This window comes from Aphis gossypii, chromosome 3 (genome assembly GCF_020184175.1).
Source record: "Aphis gossypii isolate Hap1 chromosome 3, ASM2018417v2, whole genome shotgun sequence".
NCBI lineage: Eukaryota > Metazoa > Arthropoda > Insecta > Hemiptera > Aphididae > Aphis > Aphis gossypii.
The window spans coordinates 40559038-40580275 of record NC_065532.1 but is presented as its reverse complement, the minus strand read 5'-3'; the positions used below and the strand labels follow the sequence as shown (position 1 = coordinate 40580275).

At 27.7% G+C, this 21238-nt stretch overlaps 1 protein-coding gene across 1 annotated transcript in view; it reads right to left on the bottom strand.

The window, feature by feature from the left end:
• Positions 1-1262: 1262 nt before the first annotated feature.
• LOC114123444 (dual oxidase maturation factor 1) overlaps positions 1263-21238 on the bottom strand; it is a 54699-nt gene continuing 34723 nt past the window's right edge. The window contains 8 exon segments of the mRNA XM_027986424.2: positions 1263-1800; positions 2425-2578; positions 2581-2687; positions 2810-3008; positions 3926-4140; positions 4772-4997; positions 5166-5300; positions 20747-20804. Of these exon segments, the coding sequence (XP_027842225.2) occupies positions 1743-1800; positions 2425-2578; positions 2581-2687; positions 2810-3008; positions 3926-4140; positions 4772-4997; positions 5166-5300; positions 20747-20804 (1152 nt within the window). The 3' untranslated portion in view covers positions 1263-1742.

Sequence of the window (21238 nt, the reverse complement as noted above, 5' to 3'; positions counted from 1 at the left end):
ATTATGTGTATATCATGATTAATTTTGCAGAAAACTTATGAAGTTATGAGCAATCGACTGGTAATATGACACGATATTAAAAAGCAATATAATATTAAGATCTGAGCGGAGCATGAATGTATTGGTTTATAATTACGCACTGGTAAAATACATGTGTGTTTAGATAAAATTATGTTTAAAAAATATTTTGGTTCGTTTTTACTTATATTTCAGATTTTTTTTTTCATTTACGTATAATAATATTTTATTCGTTAAAAATCTTGACAATAGAATACAAATTCTTTATAAATTATGCATAAAATATTTGAAAGACATACTTATAGTCATAATTTTTTATTATTTTTTTTTTAAGCATTTTTAGTTTAAATGCATGTGAAATAGTATGTTTAAACGAAAAATAACGATTTTATGCAGTAAAAAAAAAATTACTCGTTGGGTTTTCACTTTTCGCTACTGTGTTACAATTACATCACAAGTTTAATCAAAAAATTTAAATTATTTTTAACAATACATTATAAGTATAATATATAATATGTTATGATTTACTTATAATGCAAAATATATTAGATTTAAATCGTTTGATCAAATGGTTTTTCGGTGAACATATTAATTTTTTTTTCACATAAGGTTTATATAGATCAGAATAGTAATTATTATTTATTATTAATTTTTATTTTTGAAGACATAGAAATGTATTTTTCAATACAGTTCATACAAATGAAAATATATCCTAAGATATATTTTTATTTATGCAGACATTTATATTTTTTCTACTAATTTTTCTATAAATATGCATTTTTCAATTAAGTTGTTATAGTAGGTATTTCAGAATTGGTGTCCCATCCGCTAAAAGAGAACATTTATTTGAGATTTTGAGAGAAAAGTCACACATATCAACTATTTATCCTACACTTCATTTAATGCGTTTATTTATAGTACTTTTAAACATATCGCCTTGTTTCTTTCCATACATAATATATTGAAAATATATCTATATATTAATAAATACAAACTATAATCCAACATTAAAAAATGCTTTAGTATTGCATAAATATAACTTGTTCATTTTTATAATGTTTGTATATAATTTTTTTTTCTAAATAGTTTATTTTTTAGAAAACTTTAGGTCTAGAGGGAGAGCATAGAATCTATCCCCTTGAAGAAGCTACTGCTGCCCTTCGCACTGTTTGATTTTTATTTTTTTTTAAATTTGTTAAAGAATATGCAAAAGGTACTATTACAACATTTTTTATAACGAAATATAAAATAAATAAAAATACATATATTTGTCAAAAATAATAATTTATACAATAAAAAAGTTTTGATTTAAAAATTAGCTTAATTAAATGATTATAAACATTAAATATATAATAATATTAATAAATAAATATAGGTAACATTACAATAATTATATTCACAACTCCTTGATATACTCTTAACCCTATTTTTTAGATGTTTTTGATCATTGTGGTATAAATACTAATGGGCTTAATTATAAATTAAGTTAATCAAAGTTTGACATCTAGATTTTTAAGCTTTTCATTTCATTAGTTCCACTTAAAAAAAATCCAACATAATTAATATGATGGAAACTAATTATAATTTTATATGACTGTCATTGTGTACTATATAATATGGTACATAATATGTATACATCTATATGTCTATACGATCAGACTTCAAAAAAATTTTCACAAATCGTTTTGCTTGGCACATTTAAAATTATATTATTCTGTGAAGTTTTACCACATGGACACTTCTTTGGCTCTATCAACCACTACTGCTTGTCCCGGTGCCGGTCTAAAAAAATAATTTTTGATTAAATGGAAATATTTGCAATGAAATAAATAACACAATATAATTCAGAAAACATAGAAATTGAAATACAATTAAAAAAAATTTTTCACAGTTCCCGGAACAGAAATTGATCGTATATATTACCTTACGGAACATTAAATTTTAAAGGGGTTAAATACCATAAGTTATATTTATTTAACTGCAGTTAAATTCAAAAGTTAATTTTATTTAATTAAACTGTTTTCATTGTTTTCAATAGTTTTAAATAAAAATATTTCTTGATTTAATATAATTGTCTAACATTACAGTAAAATAACAATAAGACGGAAAATATTGGGACAAATTTTTTTTGAAATGGATAGTTATTATAACACAGTCATAATAATTTGCGTCATTATATCATGTGATTGAGGTTGTTATTTAATAAATTAACTTTTTTTTTAACAGAGCTCTGTTAATATATGTTTTTTCTTATTATTATTTTTAAACTTTTAGAATTGAATATGTTGTTTAATGTTTATATTAATTACAACAATGTATAACTTAGCGTTATTAACGTTGACTGACTTACTCATATTGAATTTAGCTTAAACCTTTGGGTATTATTTTATACTAACATATAATCACCTCATGGGTGGCAAAGACGTTTTTAATATAGACAGCCTGCTCTTGTCACGATTGTTAAAAGAGACTGCCAAGTTGGACGTTTGGCTGGTCATCGAATCTTGCGATATAGTTCTATTGAATTTCACTCCCTGAACTGCAGGCCTGTTGTACGGAACCTCCACGGAGAATTCGGAGGGGCCGGGTCCAATTCAAAGCCACGGTTGTCCGTGCCAGCGAGTTTCATGTGATTGTTGCCGTCGTCATCTTTCTTGGACGAAAGTCGCCTGCGAGAAAAAATGGCGCATTAATCATAATATATTAAAGGTACATACGTGACGAAATCACCCGACTAGTTTACTATATTATATAATATAGACTGTAAGAATATAATTTAACGTTTGACAACCTTAATATCCTGCGGCCAAGGCCCTCAGGTTCTTCTAAACTCTTGTTGCCGACACGTTTCTTCCGGTGAATACTATCCTCGATGATGATGTGCCGGTCGTACGGCGTATCAAAGTCCACTTCGAGAATTGTGGAGAATTTGTGCGGGTACACGCAGTCGATGGCCACAATTATCAATCCAACGGAAATGCACAGTAGACCTGTGAGTGACAAAACGATAACCATGTGAACATTAATAATTGCCAAATAATGTAGTTATAATTTATAAATAATAATTTTATTGGGCTTATATTGCATTTAGTTATTGAAACATTATACATCTATACGTGATGATATAATATATCTATACACGTATAACGTGAAACGATAGATGAGCGTAAATTGCGTTTACATTGAATAGGTGTAGTAATAAGTAGTAAAAAGAGTTAAATGAATTGCGCATGTTATTTCTTAATTTTTTAATTTTTTAATTTCTAAAATGTGTAAGTATAGTAATTTGTGTTCATATCCCTTAATATATAATTACACTTTAATTTCATCAATGTGCCTTGGTATTTTAAACACTGTTGTACATATTTTGTTATTATCAAATTTGAACGTTTATATTTATAATCGTTTATAACCATTAATCAATGATTTTAATTTTTAATAGACAGTTGGCAATGTAACATCGAGGAATAAATTATTACGAAAATATGTCAACTCTTCAAAAAAAAAAAAAAAAAATTGGCTTTAAGTGAAACAACGAGGCGATTTAATCTAAATCATGTAAAGCATTTTTCAAAACGTTTGGAGAATAAACTATAATATAACTAAAATAAGATATAAATCAATAAATCATTGCCATGAAATTGATCATTGATGTGTGAAAAAAATTACAATGTCAAAAATTGTGTGTCATATAATATATAAAATGGCTAATATAAAAATAATCTTATACTTAAAGAAAATCTCCAAACGCAATTTACTATACCTACACGATAATAAATTTATACTTTAATTGTATTGGTCTCAATTTATAATTTACTCCCTTCGTTGGGCGTAATTATTAACGTTTATCAATATAAGCATAGCCGCATAGGAATATATATGTATAAAACGCGCAGGGTAAACAAACCAGTGAAAAGTGTTAGCCAGAAACACCAGCCCAGCCTGAACAGTAAAAACTTGTCGTCCTGAAAACGTATGACTAGAGGCGACGACGGAAGCATGCAGTGATAGGCGACTGTTGCTCCGACCATAAAACTTCCCATGCCTATCATTGTGTACGCTCCGTACCGTGGAACGACGACTAGCAGCACGTTCATCAGGAACCACAACACGAACGCTGTCCTGTAAACATTAACATGATTATATAATATTATTAAAGTGAATTATTGTTTTAATTTAATTTTATGTGACACAAGCTTAATTATGGGGCTGAAGGAAGTAAATCTTAGAGGGCTTAGCCATTTTGAATCCTGTTGGTATTCGTATTTTTGCACATGTAAAGGAAACTATTAATGCTGAGCGCTGCATTAAGGTAACGCCGTAAACAACATATATTTTCGGAAATAATTATTTTGTATTTTTTTAATGTGATGTCTATACTTCATAGTGAATCGAATGTTTGTATATTGTTTGACTAAATGGTAAAAAGTAACTGTATAAACTATAAGATATGAATATACTGCGCAGTGAATCGATCAACTACATTAAATATATTTGCATTGCATTAAAATTGTGATATCTATTTGAAGTTAATAAAATTATGACGATTAATCTTATGAGTCATAAATCATAAAAATTTTACTCTAAAAATCTAGAGCACTCGAGTTACATACATTTTGGGCCCTATATTTAAATTTAAGTCTATATATTTTATATATACGATAAAATTTAGTATTGTTAAGACCCATCTTGTTCGAAAGATTTTACTAACTATACCAAACGTATTACATAATACACAATATAATATATTTACCATAAAAATATGCTACCGTAGTAACCTGCGGCTCTGTATTGTCCTCCCCAAGCAAATCCTTCTTGACCCAGACTAAAGTATTCAGCTACAGTTAGTATGGGGAAGGGCATGCCTCGGTACAAGGCAGCTTGATAGCTTTCGCCCATCTCGTGAGCTCCCAGCCAAGAGAAACGTTCGTTGAAACTGATGTCTTCCAAAGGCATCGAAGAGTTGTCGGATGGTATAGCTGTAAGATACAAAAAAACATAATTCGGTATATAAAAGAAAATTACTGATATACGTCATAAGTTATGCTATTGTATCAAATAATATCAATTATGCGATATCATAAGCTGCTTGTCTCGTCAACAACATGAAATATATAAAAAAAAAAATTGACAATATCCATCCTTACCACATAGAGTTATGTTGATATGACCGAGTCCGACGTATGCACCAAGTTCCGCAGTGATCAGTTCTTTGGAAAGAGCTCGGTAAGCGCTCGTGATCACTGTTTCAGCCACGTGCCAGCTGGAACCCAGTATCGACACTGTAACGATAATTTTTCGATAAATAATTAGTTACATACAAATTAAAACGATGTACGATCGATATAAATAAATTATATAATCTAGTTTTCCCGCGAAGACCTCGAAAAAGCGAAAGCGCGTCCCAAAATTCAGTAGGTCGCAAAATCGCCGAACCGCGGTAAATGTGCTGAATCTGATGGTTCCTCAACAAACCTTGTCACGGCCCTGAGGCCATCATTTAACCTAATTAGTTATATTATAATATTATTTTTCATGAAAAAAAAATAATATATTTTACGAACTTACAATAGCTATAGGTATCTACTTATTTACTGCAGATTTTAATATTTCTAAAAGACATTTGGAACCCGTTATTCTATTGTTCATGATTATAATTTTAAATTCTATATATGAATAATAAATAACGCATAGCTTAAAGCATACTTTACAACTATAGTTGTTAAAATACTTTTGTAATTTTATAAAATAATTCGTACATTTATGTATCTATGCATAATAGTATATACTAATACCATGCCATATAGTCATTATTATGATATGAATGATTATTTTTTTTATTGTAAAAATGAAAAGAATCAAAATATGTACAAGGTGGATTAAGGGGTGATGAGGTGACACAGTCCCGAGGTTTATTGATTAAATTTGGGCATGAACATATAAGAGTATTATTTATGTTAATCGCCCTATAATGATAACATTATATCTAACTAAAAGAACATAAAAATCAATATAACATCCATATTCCTATATTATTATTTATTACCTATATTTACTTGAATACGAGATAAACACGAGAAATACAATTATAAAAGTGAAAAAAATTTATTTATTTTAAACAAAATGAAATTCGAATCAAATTAAGACTATATAACTATTTTGCATAAAACCGCAATGAATAAAAAAATTGCAAGGTTAATATTAAAACCATCAAAAATAAAGAAGCATTGTTGAATAATTGTTATTTGTCGAAGTAATTACTCAATCAGATATCTAGTGGCCATCTTTATAAATATTTTTTTTATTTTTAAAGTAAAAAATTAATGTTTATAAAAGACAGTAAATTTATGAACAGTCTTAAACTTGAAAATTTGAATAGGAAATAAAATAAATTTAAAGATTATTACAATTTAAAATGCTTATAGCTTGTAATAAATACGTGAAAAATTATTTTAATTCGTTAATTTGTATAAAAACATGTGGTCATATATTATAATATACATACATTCCTGTGAATAAGTTAAACATAAAAATTAAAAAATTAAAATGATAATTGATAATATTATGGTCTAGTAGGTGGATACTTGGTAATTGTATTCAAGTAACTATTTGATGCGGGCAAAACTATGTAAACGAAATCAGCAAAACCTATTATTACGAATATATTATGATTTATGACCGCATATGATAGATGCATTTAGAAGTGGGTGGACAATTGTGGAAAAGATATTAATTTATTTTTATTCTACATAATAAACAATATAATATGTGATCGTGAAGTATGATAACATATATAAAATATGTAATATGTATATTATACGATTCTTAGTTTGCACATAATATATTATTAACATATTATCATGAGTAAAATACTAATACAGTTATTTCAACGATAATTAAATACAATAATATACGTACCTATAACACATAAGTAAATCAGTAAAAAAAAAACGTAGGTACTAATATACTACGCTCTGGAACTTTGGTAATTTTAATGCCATGAGTTTTATATTTGTTGGGCGTTATTTTCACGTTTAAAACATCTGATACCGTCAAACTGTCAAAGTATCATAACATTGCAATAATCGATATTTTTTTTCACTCTACTATTTTTTAAAACATTTCATAGCGATTTCTATTGAGTTTTTTTTCCGTTAAAATCTTAATCCTAGTAATGACAGTTGTAGTCAATACATAACAATAAAAACATTATAGGTACAATGTTTTTCACATTTATCTTGTCGACTTGTCAATTGTCACGTAGGTAGATATATCGTAATGACTGACACTTGCGTTATATAATAATATACCTACCTAATGTATTTTCACTAGTCTTGGTTGAAGATGTAATGGATATACTTTTCTAAGGTATTAATTTTTGTTTTTGGTATTCGATGAAAACTATGCGGTTTATCATACGAACATACAAATAGTAATTACTAATCAGTAAATTTACTACCAATAAGCAATTTTTCTTTCTTTCGACATAATACGAAGAATAAATAATCAATTTATATGGGTACACAATAACATATAAAAAACAGCTGTGTTTAGGTCACATATTTTAAAGATGTTTAACATTTAGTCCTTGGATTTCCTTTCAATAAACTAGAAAATAATTAAAGTCATTGTTTAAGTTCAAATTATTAATATGCTTGTATAAGTTAGATCGAATAAGCGTTAAGGAAAATTTATAAAAGTTAATTAGCCGAATTTTACAAAAAGAGCATAATACATTTTAATACTTTTACAGATAGTGGCAGGTAAATCACAAATCTAACCTCGAGAACTTGTAAATTATTTACTATAATAATTATAGAGTTTTAACGGTTCTTACTATCCTTGAATAATGTGTATTTTTAAAATAATTTTATAAACAAACATTTATATACCTAAGTACTTTGTTTCTTAGTAAACATATTCTTTATTCTAATTGTAAAATCTTCTCAATAAAATAAATTGCATTCCTATTGAATAATGATCATCAAATTACATATTTCAAAATATTTAAATTTACATAAAAACGCCATAAATCAATTAATATTTTTTATATAGTTTCTTGGGTCGAAGGTTGCAGTAGTATGCATTTGGTAGTTAGACACAGTTTACATCGATGTTACTGTGATTTGTGGTTACTGGTTAGTATGAAATACATTTATTAGTGGGCATTGTAGGTATATTTTAAACTGCAATTAAATTTTATGTTTATTTTACTTTTTATTTAAAAATATAAAATAAATACATTATACCTATAGATTTCATAAAAAAATGTAAATATACATAATAAATAATTATAAGTTTTAAGTAATTTATGTAAGTAATGGATATACTATTAATATAACATATACTTAATATTATATCTATTTATAATAATGCTAAATTATATAATATTATAAATACAAATAAATATAAAATTTGTAGAATATTCTATGCTTAAAATTTTCAAAAAATGCAGCGTTATTAGTTATTTATCAGTAAGTTAACATCTGTTATAGAACTCATAAAAAGTACCTTTAAAAATTCATAAGCAATTCACAAAAAACTGTAATTGAATTTATGGTTTATTTTTTATATATAATGCGGATTTTCTTATGGTTTTGATACACAGCTTGGAACAAAATGTAAAACTAAAAAAATGAATCCAATATAGTATCAAATATAGATCAATAATCTACCTACTACATTTATTTAATTTTTCATTCCACATATTTAAAATTTAACTTAAATAGACACGTTATTATATTATAACAAAATAATTTTCATTAAGGTTACCGACTGTGCTGATTAGCTGATGACAATGGTGATGCATGTTTGTGATATTATTAAAAAAATATAAAGAATAATAAATATAGAACACAAAAAAACGCGTAGGTACTAACGAAATATGAGTATTAATCATATTAAAAAAAGAAAGTGTTTATTTAAAGTATCTATATTCTATGTAATCGTGTACAAAAACGAAATAAGAATTTTTACCATCAGCATACATTGAAATAAAAACTATAAATAAATAAATTTTGCTCGTGGAGGTCGAACAGGTAAAAAAATAGGTAGTACCTACTACCTATATATATATTATATATATAGTAGTTTCTAAATTTATTATGAAAAACGTAAATAAAAAATGCCAAATGGTATTTATTTATAGATTATATGTATGTTATAAATAATTGCGTTTTGATTTTATGATTATAGTACATCTAATAATATTATTTATATAGATATCATTAACTATTGTCATCAGAGACAACGATGCAACATAATTTCGTACAAACAAAACATTTCTTTTAAATAAAATTGTATATTGTGTAATAATATTATAGTATAAAAAAAAATTAAAAGAAAAATAAGCACTCTTAACCAATATAAAATTATCCTAGTTCGAAAAGAAAAATGTATGATTAATGCACATCACAATTGTATTGAGATTTATGTTATTCAGGTAAAAAAAGAGAAACGCACACAAAATCATTATAAATACGTTTATCTAGTTCTGCAGTTGGATTGCATGTAAAACCACAACAACTTAATACCATAATTTTATTAAAAGGTGATTTTTTATACATTAGCATGTTAATTTTCTAGTACAGTCAAAGTTGAAGAGTAGGATAAAAATGCATTTACAACCTTTGTGTTGTGTATACTGTATAGTCAATATTTTTATGAAGTATATGTTTCCATATTTCAAACTATTTTACATTTAAAGCATATAGAATATAGATACTATAGAGATTCAGTGTTTTTATTCGTGATATTTAATATGGAACTGTTACACATATTATCCACATCAATATTTTCAAAGATAAATAATCTACTAAACAATTTACAGTAAGAAAGGGCGATTCACTGGTTCTTATTACACAAAAAAAAATTGTACTGCAGTTAAGTAGGTACCCTCTTTGAATGGTAGACATTTAAATAGGTACACACTTAAAATATATTTACAAATTCCAAAAATTTTAAATTTTTTGAATAAACACATTGATATAATTGGTAAGCAAAGCTCGAGAATCGCCCTGTATATTACATAGTTAAGCTACAGCAGTCGTAGTACGACTGTCGTACCTTATAGTGGCCAATCCATGGAAATTGTAAACGTTTCAAGGAGGGCAGATGCAATATGCGTCATAACTTATATACACGCACGCTTGCTTATCGTACTTCCTATTTTAGTGTCGACTGTCGACCGTCCGAGTCGTATAATGTGTAATATTTTCAAGCCGATTTCATTACAGACTCTATCTTATTCAAGGCGAAACCAATAATATGCGAATAGGTACCTACTATCGATATATTCAGATTTATTTTTACAGATTGTCTTAATAATCTAATATTAATAGTAAAAATATAAGCGCGAAAATCGTATGATGTTATATTGTTATAATTTCGACAGTAGTACATCTCTTTTTCGTAATCATAAATAAATCGCATGACGTAAGTTAACAGAGCACGATTCGAAAAAATCGAATAGCATTAAATATTATATACCTATACCTTTATAGTTTATTCACACGGCCGGCATGTTTATAATAGATCGCTGCTATAATAACGATCAACATTAACACGGTAAATTACTAAATTCACTAATCGTGGTTTCGAAACAGTAATTTTTTCAGTCCAACATTTACAAAACAATTTTATCAAAAAGAAATTGAGAGTTTTGTCAAACTTTGAGTTATTAGTTTTAATATGTAATTTTACTATAGTAATTGTAACAGAATATTAGCGAATTGATTTATTAAATATATATATATATAAAAGTTAAACTTTAATTGTAACAGCTTATTCATTAATCAGTTACACTGAGTCATCGAATGTTTGGAAATAAAAATAAAAATCAAAATCACGACGTGCACTTCTGAGCATCTTGATCAGCAGTCAATAATAACTCCCCCAGAGTAATCATAGTGATATGTTTTTACATTTATACAATGCATTATACAGTATCGTTACTGCGTTTGCAGTAGGTATAACCAATTAAATTCTATAAGCGTAGGTAAGCAAGTCGTAATGATAACTATACGCCTGCATAAAATATAAACACATTGAAGACATAAAATTTGCTTGAACCGTATAGTTTTGCGTTCAACTGTCATATGCCACATGTCTATAAATAATACAGTGATGCACCTAGCATAATCACCCTTTTTCCTAATGAAAATTAATTTATGGAATTTTAAGTGAACTTGACTATAAGGACCACATTTTTAAGTACTTATATTTATTATAAATACCATTTAAAAAATGTATCCTGTGGTAATGGTAATACCATTTTTTTTTAAAATAAGAATCACCTAATTTTACGTTAAATATAGTTGAGCAGAATAGATGATGAATTTTTTTAAAAATTATTGGGATATAAAAGTTTATAAATAATAAATGTCTACGAGTATGAGTACACATAGATTCAATATTATAATATGTATTTTATATTTTTAAAAACAGACATTTTTTTTTAATTTAAAACTACTAGTTAGAACTTTATGATTTAGAAAATCATCATATAATAATATTTTATAGTTGGTAAAATAGTTTGTTTTTCATTTAAATCGTATAAAAAACATAAATAATTTAAAATATCCTCTAGTATACTCAAAAATTGTAAAAACCAGAATAATTTGAATAAATTCACCATGAAAATATGAAGTAATGGCACAAGTTAGCTAGCTTTATTGTAAATTATCTTGTACACACGCAAATATAATACATACATAATTATATTATATATATTATAAAATATTGCTGTATTATTTAACACTCAGCAGCTATCGCGACGTTGCGCATTGTACCAAAAAAGGTAAGACTGTTAAAACGTTTTTTTTTTTTTTTTTAATGAAACGAAATGTCGTAAATATTCTTATGCGACGGCCCAAACAAATCCGTCTATGGGCTCGCGGTGATCACAGTCGTATACAGCGATATACCAAATGTATGCGATTTACGAAACGTCCGCGGTATGGCAGATGTCATCGACACGGCGGTAGGTACCGAGTACTTACACATTGTAATAACTTATCTACTACATATATATATTGTAACTCTAAAGGTACGTCCTGCTACTGCAGCCAGTTATGGTTGAATTATTTTTCTAATATAATATATATAATTACAATAATATGTCGCGACGTCCACGTGAGAACGAAAAAAAAAAAACTCTAAGGACTTAAACGATAATATCATAACATGTATATATATACATATGCTATACACCTATACGTATATAAACGATGTAATATATTATGTGCAGTGTTATGTGTATATGTAGTGTATACAACTGCGGCGCAAATGAGGCCAACGGTATATATAATGCGCATGTAATAATAATAATAATAATGTTTTTCCGTCGTCGCAGCGGTCACGGTTGGATGAGTACGGCGGTACGGCGGTAAAATAAAAAAAAAATAAAAAGCGCAAAAACACGACAGACTCGTAGTATAGGCGGGTACTGCACTTATCACGTGTGAGTAATATTTCTCATTCGCTTTTATGTATTATTATGCGCGTAAATCTCGAATCGACCTATAAAAGTCCGCGTGATATCGCGTAATACGCACTATTATTATTATTATTATATTTCGCTTAAAGGCGAATGTTTCGATTATCGTTGTATTGTAATGCATAATTATAATGATACAATATAGAGTCGCCCCGGCTGTTGGCGGGTGCGTGAAAGCGAAGACGTCCGTAGTATAAAACAAAAGGACGGAAAACCCGGCCGACGACGTTCCGCTGCCGCAGCATCGCGTGATGTCGTCGCGCTGCAGTCAATCGATCGGCGTTGACGACAATATCATTATTATTTTATACGCGAATTATTATGTATATGCATATTATGATGTATTGTTGCGAAAAATAAGCCGCCAACATAATATAACGATTTCGAGACGCGTATAATACACGACGTATAAGAGCGCGCGTGTGACGAAACTCTCGAGCGGCTCTCTCGGCCCGGACAATTGCGATGACCCTCCGGGACGCGTTTATAATAATCGTCATGACGCGCGCGAAGTCTTACGTGCGCGTATATATACTGCACTGTTCGCGTGTTATTGCCTATATATATACATATGTATATTGTGTATATATGTCTACTATACATACGGTCGAAAGTGAAACGACGGAGATCTCGCGACGTATAATATAGGTAGGTAATGTGAAAATGACAATTGCGATCGATTTGCTAGCTATAAGACGAGAATAATATTGTTATGACATTATAATATTATTGTGTCGCGTTGAGTATACATAATACATAAAACCTATACGCTTATAAGTTATCAGTACGAGAATCGGAGCCAGGTCCAAAAGAGGAGGGAACATCCGATAGTACAAAATAAATAGAAAACGAAATCAGAATTTTCACCTATTGCCGAAGTCTTTGTATATTGGAATGTCGTTCGAGTTCAAAAGTCCCTCATGAGTTGTAGCTTATTTTTCTCAGGGTTCCAAAAAAAAAAACCAGCGTCGTCCCTGTTTGAAGAAAATTATTTTTTGTCTTGTAAAGTTTCTGTCTACTTAGAAAAATGTGACCATATTTAAAAAAAAAATCATAAAAAATGTGAAAATAACTTAAACATGCCATTAAAATCGTAAAAGATATTCTAAAAGCTTGATATAATTTATAAGTATATTAAATACAAAAAACCGTTTATAAAACGTGTAGGTTTTAAATTAAGCTTTCCAATGATCTAAAATAATAATATATTAACTGGTAGAGTGGTAGAACATCAATATAGTGGCTGATTGATGACTCTAAATAATATCACGATTTATATACGTTTATAGTATGGAAAATCATCGAAGCGCACAAACAATACCAGACTCACTCACCTTCAGTTTTCTCTTTAATAATGAATTCATTTTAATTCTCATTTTCAAAATTGTTAAGTATACAAAGTGACCATAATTTAAAATATTGAATTTTTAATATGCAGATTTAAAAAGTCTGTGATGAAATCACTTTTTTCAAATATAAAACACCTTTTTATAAATTAAGGACAATTTATTTTAAAAATGTAGATAACGACAAACTGAAATTCAAATTAATACTTTCCAAGTCTTGAGAAATTTAAAAATTGAATATAATAATAAGTTAAGAAAAAGTGCGAGGGCTATGATAATTTGAAAATTATATTAATTAATATATTTTGTAATTTGCAAAATTATCTGAGTATAATAAGTACTGAATTACATAACACATTTTATATATTTTAAGTAAAATCATTATTATAAGCTTTATGGCTTAAGAATGATTATTAACCTTAAAGGCTAATAACTATTAAACGTTACTATAGTTCAAATTTAGATTTCGATACATCGACATTTTCAAAAAATCTTGCTATTAAAAACGTACAGTAAAAAAGAGTGATTCTCATTTGAAAAAAATAAATTACCTAGTTTCGATGTAAAAGATGTAAAAAATTCAACGTATTTTCAAAAATGGTTTTCAAACATGTACTTACTTAAAAATTTAAAAAAAAAAACGAATGCACGAGTACAGGATAAAAAAGAGAGGGTAGATCCACACTTGGTAAATTATCTTGTGTACAGGTGAGTCGTGAATTCAAACACGTTTAAGTATATATCGCGCGTACAAGTATATATATACATATTATATAGAATACATTCGCGCTGAAAAATATAATATATTATGCAGTATATACGTGTGCTATTATGATGATGTATTATAATACTAGTATCTTGATCCGTTCTGGTACATAAATTACTTCGATAGTTAAGTGTCAGTTACGTAAGGTGATAGTTTGATATACTTAGGGTATCTATAGTTTATAACTCATAATTTGCGGTAGTCTTAATTTTGAATTTTAATACCGACACTTGCGAAACGCGTTTAATCGCAGAATAATTTTATTATTATTTATGACCGTTTTTATTTGAACATATTACAGGTAGAAGCAGGTGGGATATAATTTTTTGCGCGAAGTTTAATAGGTACTATCATACCGTGTTCCGGTCATGTGTCTACCGTTTGCGTTTATTATATTATGTCTATTATACAGTATATTATAATAATGTGTATCGCACATTTTCGCTTCGATTGATTCAAGTATAATATTGTACGATATAAATGCTTTGCGCGCACAACACTTGTACTTATATGCGATATTACCATACATATATATATTATGTTATGATTCAAAGTGTACCTATATATATACGTATATATCCGTAGTTATAGTGGAAACCGAAATTGAAATAGAGAAACATACAAAGTGTAAACACGATATTTTCGATCCGGTCAGCAGTTCTAAGGTCACTCGAACGTATTAAATACAATTTTCGCAATGACTTTTCACTTGGATTTCTTCGACTGCATGTGGGTATAAAAATAACAAACACACTTGTACCGTGCAGAGTAGTGTACACGCATTATACACATAATATATTATATATGTTATATATTTATTATAATATACACGCGTTTAATTAATTTCATTATTTTTCTGAATAACTAACGATACAATTATTTTCGATCCTTGAGACTAATGCACAAATGTATCCTTGAAGATTGACGGGAAAAAACAATATTGTTTCTTGTACTATTGTTCGCGATAATCAGCACAGATACACACACATACATATATATAAGTAGTTTCATAAGCGTAATTACATGCAATTGCCGGTGAAAATATTTTATATTTACGTTATATAAAGTACAGCCGAGTTTGAAAGCGATCAACAAAAATACATTCATTTTTTACTAATGCAAAATAGTGACAAAGTCGAACTGATTCGAACTCAACTCGAGTTTTACAGAATAATAATTTCAAAACATGTTAATACGAGTATATGCTCTAATATAATACGTGGTTATATATAAATGGCTATATAGTGGGTATAAATGAGTGTGTATAATTATAATAAATATAAACGTCAATCATGAAACGTCTTAAGTACCTGCTTATATGTACGTTTATAATTGTATATAGTTCCAAAGCCGAGCTATAGACGGGGAATAATTATGTATTAGTTATAAAACGAGTTGTGTGTTCATTTTTTTGAAAACCAGTAAAAAACTCAAACTTATTGCTCAATACCTTAATAGATTTGAAATACGCAGATTACTCTAACTCGTAAAATTCATTGAGACGCAAATTAAATTAAACTTAAGTTTTAAATAAATTTAAGAAACGGCGATGTCAAAATGTAGGTAACCCACGTCAATTTTTAGGAAAGTCCATATAACTTTTTTTTTTTTGCAGATAAAGTTTAGCTTTATCGATGCCACGATTGACTTTATATGAACGCGTTTATTGTGGCGCGTCAAAATTTAAAAAAAATCGCACACCACTAAACGAATAGGTACTTATATAGCTGCAATACAGGGTCTTACATTATTCAGCTTTTCTTTTATAAGTGATAACCTATAATGTATTAAACAAATACAATCGGAATGATGATACGAAATAAAGAATTAATAGATTTTATAATATAATGATAACATTTGAAAAACAATATATCTTTTAAATCAATACATTATTCAAACTATATTTGTAGAAAATCGACTATAAAGAAATCATTCTAATTAGTGTAATCCCAGAAAATGCCCTATAAAACCATGATATTACATGATAAATGATAATTATTATTCGTTATAAATACTAATTATAATAATATGCAATATTGAATGTCTTATGAATTTTCTATAATGATACTAATGACAGAAAAAATTGTATTAAATATATTTGACAAATAATTTTAAAATACCCGTGTTTTTTAATATGAATGTTATATGATAGGTACATGAGGTTAAAATTACTGGACCTTTACAGTTTACAATGGAAAAGTCGAATTTCTAACATTTGAATACCAAGTTTTTTATCTATCTATTGTTAATGCTATTGCAATGCTGACATTATTACATCATGACAATTTAAAGAAATAATAGTGTATTTAACAACAACAAAAACTATTATTAACAACAATAGCAAAACTCCTATAATAATAATATGATAAAGAAAAAAATTTAATTTAAAAAATCTATTCAGTTTGTTATAGCCATTTAAATAAGTTGACCGTAATATTATATTAAGTATTATGTACTTTTAAACTTTAGTATACAGTTGACAAAAACACTTGTTCAGTTTTATAATATTGATTTCATTTAAGTCCTTCGAATACAATTATAATGTTCGCGATTTTTCGTCAATCATGAAGGTAACATAAATTATATTAATAAATCTTTTATTGCGATTTTCAAATACAGATTATTGAATATTTTTTTTTAATAAGATATGACCCGTTTCTTTTACTTTAGTTAGTTTAGTATGTTTGTGAAGGACAAATATCGGACAAAATGACAGAAGAAAATATAATTTGACAAATGAATGGGACAAAATTAATAGCGCTAGGCCAAATGACTAATGAACCAAACCAAAATCCACTTGTTATGAATAGTAAATGCATAACCAGAATAATCATTTTTATTTCATTTATTTTTTGTAAGAATTAGTGAAAACGTCACTTTGAAGCGGAAATAATGACCAAAGGTCGATCAAGTGTTCTATGACAATCGTATATTTTCAAAAACTTTAAACACTATCAAGTCGATAAAATCGTGATTATTGTTCGATAAAAACTCCAAAAAAATATTAATTTATTGTCGTACATCTAAGGGTCCGTGTAGTATATTATTAATATAATATTATGCTTTATCGGAATACTTATACGAGTAAGTAAGATGTAAGCGAGATATTTTGTGCAATCGACGACCTAGAAGGTCGGTGGCAGATATACATATTGTATAATATGTTTATGTGATTCAACGATTGCGCATTTTGGGCAAGGTCAGCTAATGGTTTTGGCGCACTAAAGGAATGCGTTATTAGTAATATTATAGGTATGTTACATTAGTATACACATGTTGTTTAAAACGCTGAATAGGAAGTACAAAGATCGGTCTAATATCCGGACTGTCAAGGTGGTCGAACTGAGGTTTCCTTGACTTTTAGTAACGATAATTTGTGGTTAATTCCGGTTGAATGATCATATTATTATAAATACAATAATAAACGTACATACCTACACACACACTTTACATGTTTAATGTAGACGCAATATGATGCCCAAAGATATATTATTTGGCTAATGACTTTAGACATAATAAACGAGCTCCTTTTGCCATAAGAGTATAAAAAATGGTGGCAACGATAAAATGTCTAAATTGCATAGCGTTACAGCTACGTATGTCGTATATACTTTATGAAAACCCTACATTCGAGGTGTATTATAATTATATACATTATATACACTGATAAATGATAATATATATAGAAAGCATAAATAATCCATACCTATCCATAAAAATATAAGTACTCATAGCGTAGCTTTCCCAAAGTTTGGGTATATGCACCCCATCGATGGCGTTGTTACTTATAGTAATCTATACAACTTTTTAATTTTCAATTCCGACTTATCACTATCTATTAAAAATCTATAACAATTAAATGATAGCACTTAATAATATTACAACATAATTGATATTTGATAGAATAAAAATCCGTCATAAATCCTATAGCAATATAAATTTTAATATCTTATTAAGGCAGTGAAGTTATTGCATTTACATATTTTTTAGATGCTTTTACTCATTATTAATTTATTACATGTGTTTCGTTAACCAGTTAATTTAATTTTTTTTTTTTTAATTTCAATAAAATTTAATAACTGTTAAATATATATAACAAAAATTAAGTAAATATAGCCGAGTACAAATGTATATATTTGTCAAAATATTCCTAAGATGTGACGATTACATTTAAGTTTTTAAAACAAAAACTTGTCCTTCAATTAACAGCAATCGACGAGTAACGTCGATAGTAAATCAATTAGAAATAAAAATAGTTACGCACAAATATCGTAGCATTTAGCCACTTTTAATCTCTGTCATTTAACGGTTCGTTATGTATAGGTATTTTGTAACGTCTATTTTTAATCGTCACTTTTTAATCAGACTTCGCAAAAAAATACTGATCTGGATTTGACGATAGTTTTTTTCACCGATGGGCAACGTAAAATAAATGTACTAATAAAAGCTCGTTCCCGTAATTTTCTGTTTAAAAAATAAGAAGCGCCAGTTAAGTTAATCTCCTGACTATCAAACAAATAATAACTAAATGAAGAACTTGAATTCAGCGTCCTTCGATTGCTAACATTTTTCAGAAGTAAGAAAATTGATACAATTATTAAACTCAATTGATGGTATTTCTATTTAAAAAACTCAATGTATAATAATATCTAATATTATATCATACAAGAAATAAAGTAATTTAAAGGGGACCAATTTGATATATCTATACATTAATTTCAATGATAGTTTTATAACAGCAAAAATTGCAAAACTCAAAACCCGATATATTCCTTTAGGTAGTTGATGCATTATTTGAATTTAAAAATTAAAAGGGAGAGTAGTGAAGAACATATATAATAATATAATCTTTAGTTATTTAAGCAATGTATAATAATGCTGCAATGCGTCTAGTTTAAATTTGAAAATTGTTATTGATAATATTAACAGATTTTTTGTGTTATTTGGAATTTTTATGTAGATACATTTTTTTGAGAAATTATAAAATTTAAAGTCTTAGATTTGCTTTTGGTTGAATGGTTAATAGTATATTTAAGAGTAATATAAGAAAAAAAATCTTATTAAATAATATATACCTATAGGTACTTATATATCGTGCAAAATTAAATCGTTTCACATATATTATTATAACACCTCGTTCGATTTGTCTTTATTACACCATCATGTTTCATTCTATCGGTTCATACTTCTATCGGTATATTTTTGTTTATTTAGTTAATGTATGCTACATTGCTACCTACATTTAAAACATACGAAGGGTAGAATAGCAATAATTATTGGGTATACATTTCTATTTATACATTATGTAAATTATTTATTCATTTTTTTTACGATTTAATATTACGAAAACGTATTTTAAAACTAATTTACTGAAATATGATATTACTTATACAGATTTGAAATAAAAAAAAAAAAAAAAAAACTATAACTAGGTATGCAAAACCAACATTATATTATCGGTCGCTCAGTCGCTGTATAACTATATAATTAATGCGATATTTTTTTTTTAGTAAACGCCTAAGGAAATCTACAGTAAACGCAACAAGGCTGAATGATCGTATTTCATGGTCAAGATCCGTAAATTGCAACTGATGTGTAAAGACTATATACACTTAAGTATATACATATAGCTGCTAACGTATTTGTCTAGTCATGAGTGACTGTTATTATTATATAGGTATACACAATCGATCGAATATATAAACCAGTACGATTACCGAAGTTCGTGAACCCTCGAAATCTAATAATTGGATTCTAGCACCTACATGCGGTATACTGTTTTATATAGTTACTAATTTAAATTTCCTCGTGTTTAAGTTAATTACGCCCTACGCTTTTAACGTCTCTACGCAAAGTACATAAATCTATTTATCTATAGAATCGTTACTAGCAACTACATGAACAACTATGACCTACCACGAGGTATCGATATGAATCGCAACTCCGGCCGTTATAATTTTTAATACTGTCATATAATAAATCACAACATAATATTATGGCCGATAGAATAATTTTTGGTTTTTAAAAACGACAAATAACAACTAATACTTTAGAAGCTAATATCGATGCTTTTACACACTAAATTAATTAATCACAACATTGTCAAAACTTAAAACTTACACAATATGACGTTTCCGACGAACAGGCTCAAGGTGACAGTTGTGAAGGTGGTGAACCTCTGAAAAAAAAAAATTCATTACCATCTACCTGGTAGGTGTGTAAGAGTCGGTATGTATTTGACAAGGTTTAAACTTTCATTCCGGAAGAAATAAGACGTGACTAAATTATATTACATTAAATACAGGGTGTCCCCGTGACGTATATAATTGCAGTATTTTCCCGCAAATAAAATATATAATTCGTCTTTTGTAAATCTAGTTTTTGTATATTATTATTATTTAAAAATCAAAATAGTAATTTGTATTGATATAAATGATATGATATTAAAAAAAAAATCATTATAATTAAATAATTTCCGTTTAGCTTTCATAGAGATTAGTGAATTTTTCAAATTGTAAAAAATAAGTCGAAGCATAAGTAAAACTAGGTACGACAATTATTATTCGAGTATAATAAAGCGTGTGACTTGATTATGAAACTTAAGAACATTAT